Source organism: Talpa occidentalis, unplaced genomic scaffold (genome assembly GCF_014898055.3).
Source record: "Talpa occidentalis isolate TD23 unplaced genomic scaffold, MPIMG_talOcc4v2.1 talOcc4.12, whole genome shotgun sequence".
Classification (NCBI taxonomy): domain Eukaryota; kingdom Metazoa; phylum Chordata; class Mammalia; order Eulipotyphla; family Talpidae; genus Talpa; species Talpa occidentalis.
Window position 1 is genome coordinate 15,572,438 of NW_023601212.1, and position 13,347 is coordinate 15,585,784.

At 43.3% G+C, this 13,347-nt stretch overlaps 1 protein-coding gene across 10 annotated transcripts in view; it reads right to left on the reverse strand.

The window, feature by feature from the left end:
- CADM1 (cell adhesion molecule 1) overlaps positions 1 to 13,347 on the reverse strand; it is a 315,335-nt gene that overhangs the window by 9,296 nt on the left and 292,692 nt on the right. For 4 of the 10 annotated variants that reach the window (XM_054693116.1, XM_054693112.1, XM_037505315.2 and 1 more), the window contains one exon: positions 11,529 to 11,561. The exons of 4 other annotated variants lie outside the window; for them this stretch is intronic. In XM_054693116.1, the coding sequence (XP_054549091.1) occupies positions 11,529 to 11,561 (33 nt within the window). Of the gene's footprint in view, positions 1 to 4,273; positions 4,328 to 11,528; positions 11,562 to 13,347 lie in introns of all 10 variants that reach the window. 2 more of the 10 variants (XM_054693119.1, XM_054693118.1) reach the window with 1 other exon arrangement.

Consider the following 13,347-nt stretch of genomic DNA (forward strand, 5'->3'; position numbering starts at 1 on the left):
TTTGCAGCCTGACACTTCCCCTACAGCACAAAGGACCATCTCAGTGGGAAACCGATCCCATGATCTAGGGCAGTCAATAGCACTGGCAACATCTGAGCAGAACTACAGTCTGAACTTGACCTGGCACTACTGGGTATTTCCATGTCAGCCCACCCTGGCTTACACCTGAAGCACTCTGGGAGGCTGAGGGATGCGCAGAGTCAAAAAAGGTCCAAGAGGAAAGAGTGTTTCCAAGAAGACCCCTGAGCAAAGGGGCTGTATTTCACAGGGGATGGCAGCCACGCTAACCCCAAGTCCCGCAGCTCCTGGGGAGGCGGGAGAGCCCCTACGTTGGAATTTTAACGGTCTCCAGAGCAGACCAACTGGTAGACCAACTGGTCTGCTCCAAGAGTAGACCAACTTCTTGAGTCCTTGTTTCCTCATTTGTAAACCAAGACCAACAACCCTTCCCTCTAGCAACCTCACAGGGTTCTCCTAAATTCCCCCCAGGACTGGGCCCTTCTCCACGGGCTCGCCAGAGGCCTGCCCCGGTGGTGAGCAATTCAGAACGAACCTCCACCTCCTCCAGCCCGTCACCCGCTTTCACATGACCTCGTTTCATTTTATTCACAGCATTTGTCATTGTCTGACGCTGTCTTGGGCTTCAAGCCTGTCTCCCTCACTGGCATGTAACTGTACGAGAGCAGCAGCCATGGCAGCCCAGGGCCTGCCTGGACTTTTTTGCTGCTGCATCCCTGGTGCCCAGATCAGGGCCCACGGGAGGGAGGTGCACAAAGCGAGAGTGGTGCCGGAGTGCACCGATACGTGTGAAGCTTTCTGAGCTGGAAATACTAGAGGAACAGGGACAAACCCACACCATGCTGCAGATCTGGGCGCTACCGCCGCTGCGTCTACACAGTCCGGCTGCCTTGTGACGTTTCCTTTACCACCACCATCATCAGTCTACCCAAGATGTGAAATACCCTGTCCGCCAAACTTAGGCCATACTTTGCATGGGGGCCAGTAAGGAAATGTTATGTTTATTTAACAGCTTCTCACACCCATTTCAAGCAAGTCCAGCGGACATTGAGGGCACTCAAATGACCAGATGGTCCTAAATCCCATCCCAGAACAGACCATCTGGATCCAAGGACCTGTGAGGGCTTCCGTGGTCTAAATGTAGACCAAGCCTGGAGCCCATGTTTCCTGTGTAATCCATTTAGGGGACTAGGGTTGGCGCCGCTAGGTGCCTCCTCAACACCTGGCTTGGAGAAGCCAAGCCACCGAGAATACACCCTCTGCCCATCCTTGGCTACAGAGTGGGCGGGAGATGTTAACGGATTTCTCCACATCACTCTTTCCTTTGCAGGGGAACAGTGGAAAGCACATTTTGTGGACGCATGACAGCTCAGGAATTTCTCGTTGGTGTCTCTGCTTGAAAAGCAGAAGATGGATGGGTTGCTTTGATTGTGCCGGAGGGCCCTTTCCTGGCTCACCGTGTATTCTCCCACTACACTCCACTAACCAGTCCCTGAAGGTCCCTCCATTGCTAAAGGGAGGGAGGCAGTTGGAGACTTTTTTTTCAAGTTTTAAAATAAAATAGAAGGATAAATATGCTTATAGCTATTCTATTACACATGGGTGGCAATAACCACCAGCTGTCACCAGGAAACAGCAGATGTAATTGATAAAACAATTTAAAACTCTTGTGGATCCATCATCAATAAAGTTAACACCCAAAAAAGTAAATGAAAGGGTTCAAAGTAAACTGGATAAGCTTCCCAGGTCTGCCAATAATTAAATCACTGAACTACACACGAGCATAATTTTTTAATGCAGATTAAAGAGGAGGATCAGCTGGGCAACTTGCTTTGCTGGGTGAGGATGGAGTACCATATGTCGCTTATGAAACCGTCATTAGCCGAGGTAGCAGTGGTGCATGGGGAGGTGGGGGGCAAGAGGACGGCTCGAAGACAGACCGTCACTATTTCAAAGGAAATCCAGGACATAACATTTACTCATAATAAGGAAAGGCTCCCTACCCAGATGAAGCAGGGAATGGACGGTAATATTATTCATTACTGCAGTTTAGCATTAAATGTGCAACACCTACTCTAATTTATTGATGGACTGTTTAAGACGGGTGTTAACCTGTTTGTCTTGTAGTATAATTGAATTCAGTCTCTAGGCTACAGAAATTTGAGAAGTTCATCCTTTCTCAATCAATATGCTCCCCTTCAGTGACCCATTTCAAGACAGCTTCATAAAAAATAATGTATTTTGTTTTAATAAATTTAAACACTATGACAGCTGCTCAATTTTTATTGGTTGTTTTTTTTCCCTTCAGATGTCTCTTTGCTGCCGAGGGAAGCCAAGTTCACAATCAATAGTAATTGATTAATCAGCATCCCCTTTGAACAAAGGTGCTAATCAGTTTTTGATTAGTTCATCAAAGCAGATGTAAAGGCAGCCCAGCCCCTGCCCGATAGATCATCAGTGTTCTACATGACTTATGGCTCCTGAGCAATGTATGACCGCAGCCTTCCTGGAGGGGGTGGAGAGGGGGGCGACATAATTATTAATTTAGCCGAATTATTATGAACACAAACAGTTGTTGGTTTATTACTCCTGACTCGGGGGTGATTGATGGAACTGCAGCAAGGCTGCAACTGACTCGGTGCGGAGCGGAGAGAATGAAGTAGTCCTTAATTGATGATGCTGGGGGAAAGAGTGGATGGCTGGCTTAGTCCTATTTTCCTAAGGAGGAGAAAAATTACTTCTCTGTAGCAGAGTGATCTTTGGCTAATAGGCTAAGGATCTGGGTGCAGGAGAACTTGGGGCTTTCTGAGGATCCTTGAAAGACCCACCTGCCAGGCCCACGGTGTCAGAGCTGTTCTACTTAGGGTCAGGGTCAAAGCTGAGAGCACAGATTGCTCACATCCAGCATTGCGCTCCAAAGAGGGCACGACATTACTACTTCTGCTTTAAAAGAAAATCAGGCTAATGTTTTTGTGACTCCTCTAAATACATCACAAATAAGAGGCAAAAATAAACACTCCCTTGACAGGCTGGCTCTCATGGCTTCTATTTAACAATCTAAATTCACTGGGATTCGGAATTCATTTATTCCTCTAATAATCAGGGCCCACCACACAACAGGCAAACAGCAGTGAACAAAACCAATATGGCCTCCTGGAGCTTCTGCCATGTGGGAAAACCCAGCAAGCTCAGTCAGCTAAGCTTAAACGGGGATGTGTTGTATAACACAAAATAAAGTCTAAAGTTTGACAGAAGCATATAGTAGGCAATAAATTCAATGTATTTTGTAAGACGGGTGGGTGCTACCTTTTTCTCTCACTGGGTAAGCTCAGCCTCTCAACCCCCATCGATTCAAGGAGCTGTGGCATAATCTCTCTGAGAAGGAATAGGGAGCCCTTCTTTCCGACAGGCTGGAGTAGGGGCCCACAGTCCCATGTCTTGGTTTCTCCACTGAATTGGTGAGGAAGGGGCCTTCCTTATTGATTTATGAAGAAGTGACGGATCAAAATGTTTAAGAAGCTGTGCCGGTTGGCGGTGAAGTCCCACGACATCACGGGAGCTCATATAATTGTTTAGCTCTGACCATTTTAAATCTCCTCTCCCCTCCCTTTTAGGATATGCTTCTTATTCTGGATTAGTAACACCTAAATCCTGGAATCAAGCATGAAACCTACTTTTGCAAGAGCTCAGTGTGCTGTGAAAAAGGTCTGAGGTGGATAATTAGTTTACATCATGGTGTGTGACAAAACAATGCCCCCCCCTCCTCACGTACCTCCCCACCCCCTACTGCTAAGATAACTATGACATGGCTTTTCCAGCCTGTTCCACAGAAGTAGATGGTCAACATCATATGTTTTTTTTTTTTTTAAATAAAGATCTTGTCTCATAATCCAACATGCTTAAACTGCTTTGTAATGCAACAATTTTTTTTTGCTCAAACCATATCCAGAACATAAAAATGATTTTTAGCTGAAGCCACTACACATAAGGTGGTTTTTGTCCAATTCCAAAGACGGCTTGACCTCTACTGCATCAAGGGCATCAGCCCCACTCTGAAATAGACATGCCGTCACCATCCTTGTTTGATGTGGGAAGAGAGGTGGGTGGGGAGGAAGAAAGTGTTAGTAACCAATTGTCTTAGTGTCAAAATCCACAATTGCTAATTGTCCAGCCAACCAAATGGCCAATCTGTGAACGTGGACGGAGCACCCACAGGTTGGACACCGCAGCGCCTTACCTAATGGCTAGCCCTTACCTGAGAGGTCCTCACTGTCCAGTTCTTCTGCGGAATTGGGCAACTGAGTAAGGCCTTACAAGTAAAAACAAATCGTTTTTCTTTTCATTCCTCAAGGGACATAAACAAAACACTTAAGAACTGAGGATGAATTTCTTAAAAAACATGAGCCAAATCTCTTACTATCACTCTCTCTTTTTTTTTTTTTTTGATAGCTTGAATGTAGTCATCTGTCAGTACGTTTCTCCAATCATTTCATTTTGTTATTGATACACAATCGAGGCAGAAAGATTCCTCAGTCTCCACTTTCAAAGCACATGAAACATGAAGGTGAATGTTTAAAATCACTCATTCATAACAGCATGCAAAAAGAAAAAAAAAATAAAGCCTGATTGTTAGCTGTCGATGTGCTGATTTATCTCTTAAATACAAATATATTTAGATGTTACATACTGATGTATGTACGTTTTATTTTGCATTTTACTGCAAATTGAAATCCTTTGCCAATACTGACAAATACAGTTCATTATCAATTTACGATGATCTTGGATCACTTATTTCAAAATGGTGCAGCATCTGCTAACTGCAGATTGCAGGTTATGCCTTCATCAGAAAGTCTGATTCACAAAATGATCTTTTTAAAAAGAGAATTTCAAAAATCAGTGGTATTCCTGAAAAAAGAAAACCCTCAAAGCTGAAAAAGCAGTTAGGTCAGGAGATAATCAAGGAGGGGTTTGAAGTCTGGGAGTTACCCGGATGTCGGCCACCTGGCCGGCTGTGGCAGCTCTCAGCTGGCTCGGATTGGAATTAAAAGAGGCAGAGAGGGAAGCAGGCTCGCAGTGGGAGGCTCACCTAGGGGAAGGCTTCCAGGTCCTCATACTTTACTTGCAGGTTGATCCTTTAATGGCGATTATGAAACACCACAAAATGTTAGACAATCCGGGAGGCCTTTACTTGCTCTTTGCTGTTTTGCTCAGTCCCATCTGATTGCCCTAGGGCCTCTAATTTGTACACTTTGCTAAGACTGCTCGAATGGGATTGTCACTTTTGAAGGTACTGATGGACCTATTACATATGAGGTTTTGAGGAGGGAGGACACGTCTTGGTTTTTCCATGGTTCTGTTCTTTTAGGGCCAAGCACCAAGTCTACTCCAAGTATTTGCTGAATTAATGATTGGGAGTAATGCTCAGTGAACTGCCAGCCAGAGCATGAAAGCCACCAAAACAAATGCTCTGCAAACAAACAATGTCAAACTGATTGCACTATTTAAAAAAAGAAAGCAACAGAATTAACAGAAACACTCAAGGAGAAATAGTCAGTAAAAGCTTAGCTTGTGCAAGTAATGTTATAAGGGAGTCAAATGAGTATTGATAGCCAGCTGGGTGTTGTGAAAGGGAGATACCACATTATCAGTTCTCGAAGAAAGCATTTCCATCAGGGCCCTCGGGTGCCAATATTCAAGGTCAGGTGCCAATTAAAAAACGGTAGGATGTTGAGTCCACACCAGTTCCCAACCTATGGATTTAGGCAACTAAAGGGAAAACAAGTAAGTAATACAATGAATCAGAGGCGACTGAGTAGGGATGCCATCCATCTGTTCTGCAATCGGATTGGCTGAAAGTGTTCCTGTTTCTAATAGGCTTAATCCTTAGTATAAAGACTGATGAATACAATTATTTGAATAATTGTTATAAATGGGCAACATAAAGCAATTCTTTGTAGTTAATTATGAATTCGCAGTTCTCAGAAGGCTAATCCCTCACTTCTCCGTGGCCCAATGAGTGTCAGAGCGTTCTACATACGTGCTCGGCGCCCACTGAAACATATCAAACAAGGATGTTTCTAGTAGGTAGCTTTATTGCTGAAGGTTTGCTTCCTTGGGGAGGGCATTAGAGAGCTAATTTTAAAAAATAAAGATAAATATGCTGACGAAATATCATTGATATGCAAAGTTTCCTATTAAAAAGCAACAGACAGTTGATATACACCTCATTAAAGATGAAACTGTCATTTTTAATGGCATAAATTTAAAACTACAGCAACTCGTCTGGAATCTGCTGTTCAGATGACATGGGAAAGTGGGAAGCCATTTAGGTTAGTGGCGTTAAATTTGTTTTTGCACTACTATTGTCTTTTATGAATCTATAGTGCTCTGCTATAGTCGGACAACTTCTGAATAAATATAATTAGGAAGAGTTTACTGGAGCCCGGCGTGTATAAGCGAGGACAAGCAACATTTACATCCTAAATGGTTTTTGGTTTAGGTAGTTTTCTTTCATGTTAAAAATTATACACCTCTTATTTTCTCACAGCAAAAAGACAAAGATACATTTTTATGAAGCAGTGAATACTCTTCGAAAGGAAATTTTCCAGTTGAACAATGAATGGGGAATTACTTCTTGATTTTTCTCTTTAAACTTTCCTATCAGCCACTGAAGTTCTTCCTTGTCACTTCTAATTAAAATGCATTTCTTTAAACTTTGTTAAGTGACTGAAGGTTTACTTTTGGCCCATGTGGGATTGTGGGAAGCAATTACTAACATTCTGGGGTGCAAACGTGATCAGTTAAAACATGCACTCTGTCTTTTCCTTGGAGACCTGGGCTTCACCACCGTGCTGTAACATCCCGCACGCACCCTAAGCCTCCTCAGATTTAGTGCTTTTGCAGCTGTCACTCGTCCTTCTCAGCAGAAATCGCTGGCATCTAAAAGTGGTTTGATGTGGCCATCTTAAACCAGGTTGAGGAAAAACTCAAAATATTAGAAACAATAAGAAATCCTACAGCGATCTAAATAAATTCAAGGTGAAGGTCAAGTAAAATGAAAACCTTTGTGGGTTCAGTTCATCAGCGTTTCATTTTTTTTTTTTTCTAGTCAACTTCCAAAGAGAACCATCCAATCCAACCTCCAGGAAATAAAAAACTGGCCCTAGTACCGATCCCGTTATGAAAAAGTAGGCGAGGGTCTCTCTCTTACCTAAGCAGCACACATCTGATCATGGGCCGTAATATGGAAACTGTTACTTCCATCACCAGCCATAAGAGTTCAGACGCCCCCGGTTGTTTTAAGCTACAAGCTCAGTCATCCTGTTCTTCCTGCTTTGTCAGCTTTTGTGGGATTTTTCCCTTCGTCCCATTAGCAGAAATTTGGTTCACGCCGTTAAACAGTAGCACATTGTCTCCAAACTGCATATCAAGGCTGAAACGCAATCTTCGGGTCCTGCAGCCACTCGCACACCTCTTTAGCTTTGTTCTTGAGTAGAACACACAATGTCTGCAGAGTCCCTCGACTGAATGACAGCCTTTGAATGCCATTGTCGTGTGCTCACACAGAGAGATGTGCAGAGAGGGACACACACAGATGGCGGACATAGAGGTTGTAATAATGCGCACTGCTGGCTATTTTTCTTTCAAATGGGCTACAGAAAATTTTCCCCGCAATCGGACAGAAAGCCAGATAAGAATTTCATGTGCTTTTAGAATTCTATCATGACTTGCGCTTCTTACAATAGAATCAGTCAGGGACGGGGGTATTCGTGAAGGCAGCTATCTAAGGGAACATGGGTCTAGCGCAGGCTAAACATTTTGAAACCAAAATGTGAGAGTAATATATTAAGAGGACTTCCCCGGCTGGGCCTGACCACAACTATACACTATATAAAAAAACTATTTAAAAACTCATTGGGGATATATGAGTTCATGAGATCATCTGCCTCTAAGGTACAAGAGGTATAGAGGAAAAGGACAGGTAGACTTGAAGATGATGCGATAGTGAGGGAGGGACAGAGGGAGGGAGGGAGGGAGGGAAGGAGGGAAGGAAGGAAGGAAGGAAGGAAGGAAGGAAGGAAGGAAGGAAGGAAGAAAGGAAGGAAGGAAGACCTTAAACCCAGAGGAAGCCAGCTGACTGCAGTGCGGCAAAAGCACAAGCACTATTCCAGACCATGGGCATGCTGTCACCCAGACCCTCACATCAGGAGGGGGGTGGGGGAAGGGAGAGGGGACACACAGGGTGGAAAAAGAACAAGGCACAAGACACTTACAAAGAAGCACCCACATTTGAGCAAACGAACAAAAACCACCACGCACACCCGCACATCAATAACCATTATAACACCATCCGTGCTGTAAGTCATTCATGCATTTCCGCCATCAGTGTCGGACCCTGTGGCCCCAGGATTTGGTAGAGAGGGTTTTTTTTTTTTTTTTTTTTTGCATCGTTCAACATGCACACATAACATAGGATTCTTCCTGTCTGGGTCTTAAGGATGAGCTCCAAAAACACAAATGCTCAAGATCCTTAGTCAGAGAAGATCCCTCGGTCACCCTAGTCTAAAACACCCCATCCTTCCACTCACATTCAGCTTTACTATCAATTAGATCCCTAAAAACACACTGTGGCTGATGCTTGTTTGGTTTCTTTTTGGAGAAAATCCATTTGATTCTGAGTCATGCCCATGCACTTCTAACCTTCTGATACATGCTTATTCCAACCAAATATTGGTAAGAGCAAATGGCCAACATACATAAACAGCTGGAATACTTCATACATACTCTAGCAACACAAGCTTGAATAAAATATTTTAATGAGTCTTCAAAGGGAAAGCTTTTTGTAAAGTTACTTATTTTCCTTTTTACAAAAGAAAAGAGAAATCTGGAAGGAAATCCAGTCAAAACTTTTAAGACCAGTGATCACAATTGGCTGACCTAATATGTCTTGTCATTTAAGTTGCCAAGTTATCAAACCACTTAGCATTTCGCTAGGCCCTGATGTCCATAACGAACATCTAAGATCGTTCTCAAATAGGAATCTAAGTCGAATGGTTGTTGCACTGAAAAAGCTCAGGTCGAACTATAATTCGCTTGAATAAAATCAGTTCTGTATCTTCATTGCTTGGAAAATCTGATCTCCTGCCTTTCAATTTCTACCATATTCTCCTGCCTTTCAATTTCTACCTTATTCTATTACCATTTCTATCCTGAAAGCTGACCTGGAAGATGTTTTCCCTCTGTTGAGTAAATTCTAGATATTATTGTGGCTTTCGTTAAAGCTTTTTGCTGTGGGTTGGTGAGTATGGTGTTGGAAATAGTGGTGGGACCCCTTTGTGAGGATGCTCTGAGGCTACTTTTAGACAAGTTGTTGAGAACGGATTTATAAATGTATTATATTGGAATCAACCTGGGCTATCACTTCTTTCCTTCTGCTGTTAAGAATCATAGATGTATCTATTCTCACTTCCTTTTTTTCCCTCCTCAAATCTCTTGGTTCTAGATCGCACTTGGGCACCACCAATTGATAACTATGGCACTGTCCCTGAACTAAGGCAGCGGTGGTTCTTCCCAGTACACAGGCATCACAGTTTTCTCCCCTAGTGCTCTTAAGTCCTGTTTTCCTAGTTTCTCTTTCTTGTACCACAAAAAGAGATCATCATCACTTTCTCTCGCTCCAGAGATAAAGAACTAATGAAAAATAGTATCCTAATATCAGCACTGGCCCCTGAGTCAATTAACTCCTCAATTTTTGGCTCAGAGGACTCCAAGACCTTCATCCAGTAGAATCACATACGTACATGGATTTTACTGAAGGGACCTAGGAAATAGAACTCTGGAGTCTTAGGAGATACATGATCAATATTTCTTCAAAGATCTCACAGAATTCAGGAATCTTATGGTTACATTTGACCTTGGAGTTAATTACAGGAAGCTCAGAACTTAAACATCTTAAAAGGAATAGAACAAAATCTGTTGAACTACATTAAAATAGCCTTAAAGCTTCGAGAATAATCGATAAAAGTCAGGAAGTGCTCAATTAATGATGAAACCTACAAATAACTAAGCTTAATGGAGTGCAATGCCTGAGATGTAGCAAGCACGATGGGGCACTACCTTTGGAAGTGTAAGTTTTATACTTAATTGATTTCTCATGATTGTCCATGGATGTGGCCCTTGACCTTCTTTTACGGACTTTTCCCTTTATGCCAATGACAGGGAAAGGCAGCTGTAGTGGCAATGGGGGGAGATGTTGCTCCATATCTAAGATTTCCTGATGGGAAAGCAGATCTGCCTGCTAAGCATCCAGGCCCCCCCTTCAGGGACAGCTTACAGAGGACAGGTTCTGCTTAGTGATTTCTAAGCAGGACATCCTCCTGTATAGGACGATTTTAGGAAGCCAGTTTGGGCTAGAAGGAGAGGTGTCTCTAAAAGATAAATGAACACTGTAGGGTTGGCTGACCACCTCTTGTCATTTAAATGATCAATTTTAATGCTGTTCAACATGTAGAGATTTAAGAAGGCCCTTTGCTCACTAATTCCCATAGACTCAGTTATTAAAATGCAGCCCATTTTTTAACTAACATATCTTTCTCCAAACATGATAGTGCCAGGGTTAAATTTAAGTAATAAAAGTCATATACAGATGACACATTATTCTAATTTTCTGATTGGAGGGACAAAAAAAAGTTAATAGACATTCCAACCTAAAAGTCAGTGGCAAAATTGGGAAAAGGAGCCACATTTCTCCATGCCGCCTTCAAAGCTTTTCTCACTGGGTTTTTATGACTTTTGGCTAAAATCGTAACCAGCTTTTTAGTATTCTGTCTAGAAGCTACCGGTATATGAATGATTTTTTGAACGTTCTAGTTAATGTTAAAATTTACGTATGGTTTCCTTCCTGGTCTGGAGCTGTTTCCTGCCAAATGTTAGCATAAATTTTTATGCTCATGTAGGAGATTGAGAGTGAACAAGGGGTCATACAGGTCAGTGCGATTAGGAACATACTTAAAAGAAAGAGCCATGATCTTCCTCGTCACCACCTACAAGTTTCAACTGGATTCTCCGCCCTGACCTGACCTTCAGTCTCAACTGTGAAGTGAACACACACCTCAAGAGTTCCCAAGACTCCAGCCGATCAACCAAGAAAGCAACTGGGCTGTTAATTCAGATGCTACCAATTGAAAGCAAATACTAGTTTTTTGGGAAGTCCCGTGCATTTCCATACTTGGTGGCGTTACAGAAACAAGGACTGTGTACAACGGAAAACTGCCATTTCAGCCAGCCAGCAAGGAGGCGGCCTCGGCCGAGACGGCAGCCATTGGCTGTTGAACTCACAACAGAAATGACAAGACCCGACATCCTTTCAAGTCTTAAAAATTATAGTATATTTATGAGATCAGTCTACTTGAAACGCGATTTCCCTTGAAGACTACATTTCTCTTTTTCCCAGGCTTGCCTTGCCTCTCAGCAGTGCTGAGAAAGTAGATAAACAGTAATGTGATACCAACCGTGAACTGCTGGTTCTGTCGTCGCCGATGTGTCTACAGACGGGAACAGAGGATTGGAGGAAGGGAAGAAACAGGAGGAACGGCATGCAAAAAAAGGGAAAATGGAAAAAAATGGAACAGATAATATATGAGCAAGCTTTCAAAGAACATCGCGTGACAAGCAATAATAAATGAAAAGCAAAAAGCATTTGAAGTGAGTTGCACTGTTTTAAGACATGCCTTCAGCTCAAAGCTGCGAGCCAGTGAGGAAAACAGTAAATTCTTTGGTTCTGGGGGTCTTGCCAGGAGACAACTACTCGCTAGTCAATCGTCAGGGGAACATGCAAAGTGATGAGAAACACCAGTGCAAACTCAGTGACTGGGAGCGGGCTCTTCAGGCATGAGGCTCAGGGCCGTGACAGAAAAGCTCAGTTGGAAGGCTGGTTAAACAATGGATTCACACATTCAAACATTGCCTTTGTTTTAACCCAACCCACCCAGGCACTCGAGCTTCCTGACTGCCAATTAGGTGTCACTGAATCACTCGCACTTTTAGGATCCTTTATGGTCGATGCTCAGATGCCTGTGGGTGAATATATGAATTCAAGTTTTCCATCCCGTGTTTTATCTCAGCAGAATTCAGCTGGAAAGTTCAATTAAGGGGGAGGCATCGAGAATAGTCTTCAGATGAGTTTTCGTACACACACACGCACGCACACACGCACACACGCATGCATGCACGCACAGCACTAATCCATGGGAGCAGAAGTCTGTCATGGAAACACCCAGGTCTGTACAATTTGCCAAACGCCATTTCTGATCATGTGACATTCCAAAAATGAAAGCATTCCGCCATCCCTTTGGCTCACGATTCAGAACCACGTTCATGGGGGAGCTGCCAGGAGCCTGCCTTCATGGCCGCCTTAGGAGATAGCGTGTTCTTTCTTTCATTGCCAGATGCACTTGCTGCGGATGAAAGTGTGCTCTCTTTCTTCTTCCATCTCTGATGCTGTTCAAGTTTTCTGCTCCTTCTACCAGGCTGCAAACCAGGCTTGCCACCCTGGCGCCTCTTCACAGGAAATTCCTCAAGGGGCTCAAAAAATTGTCTCTTTATTTTTGGCAAGAGGGAGAGTGGGATAAATATCTGACAAAATGCGGGATGACATTCTTTTTCCAGAGTCGTTTTAACACCACTCTTCTAGCCAACTTCACTCCAAAGTCGCCCATCTGGCCACGCTTTAATTTTCAGTTCTGTGCCTCTCAAGTACGTTTCCTTCCTCCAGCCCCTGCTGGCCAGAACGGCGTGCTGATGCCCACACCGCGGAAGCCTTCGCTAGCGGGGGTGGGATTCTGGAATAAATCTGCAAGTGGCTACCTGCCCCCTTTTAGAATGCAGGTTTTTCGCTGGTAATTATTTCCCTGAGTCCTGGAGACTCCAGAAGACTCCTTCAGATCTGACACAGGCAATGTTTAAATGCACCGGAATGCCAAACGTAATTTTGGGGGGGCCAAACGAGCCTGGTGCTTCTTATTTATAAATGTGTCACGTGAATTCACACCGGTGTTCCCCGTCAGTTGGCATGCTTTCCTCAGGACCCTAAACCTTCAAAAAATTACAGCCCTGAGAAGGGCTTCTTAGAAGGAGCCAGAATTAACCAGAAGTCTGACAGGTCACTGCAGCTTAATATAACTTAAGGCTGAGTTTCTGAAGAATTGATGAAAGAAAAAACATAAAACACACCGCATAAGAACACAATACTTACTTACAAGTCAAGTCTGTATGCATAAAATAATAGTAGAAGAATACCAAAAATTGTACAGTTGAAACATCTCTACACCA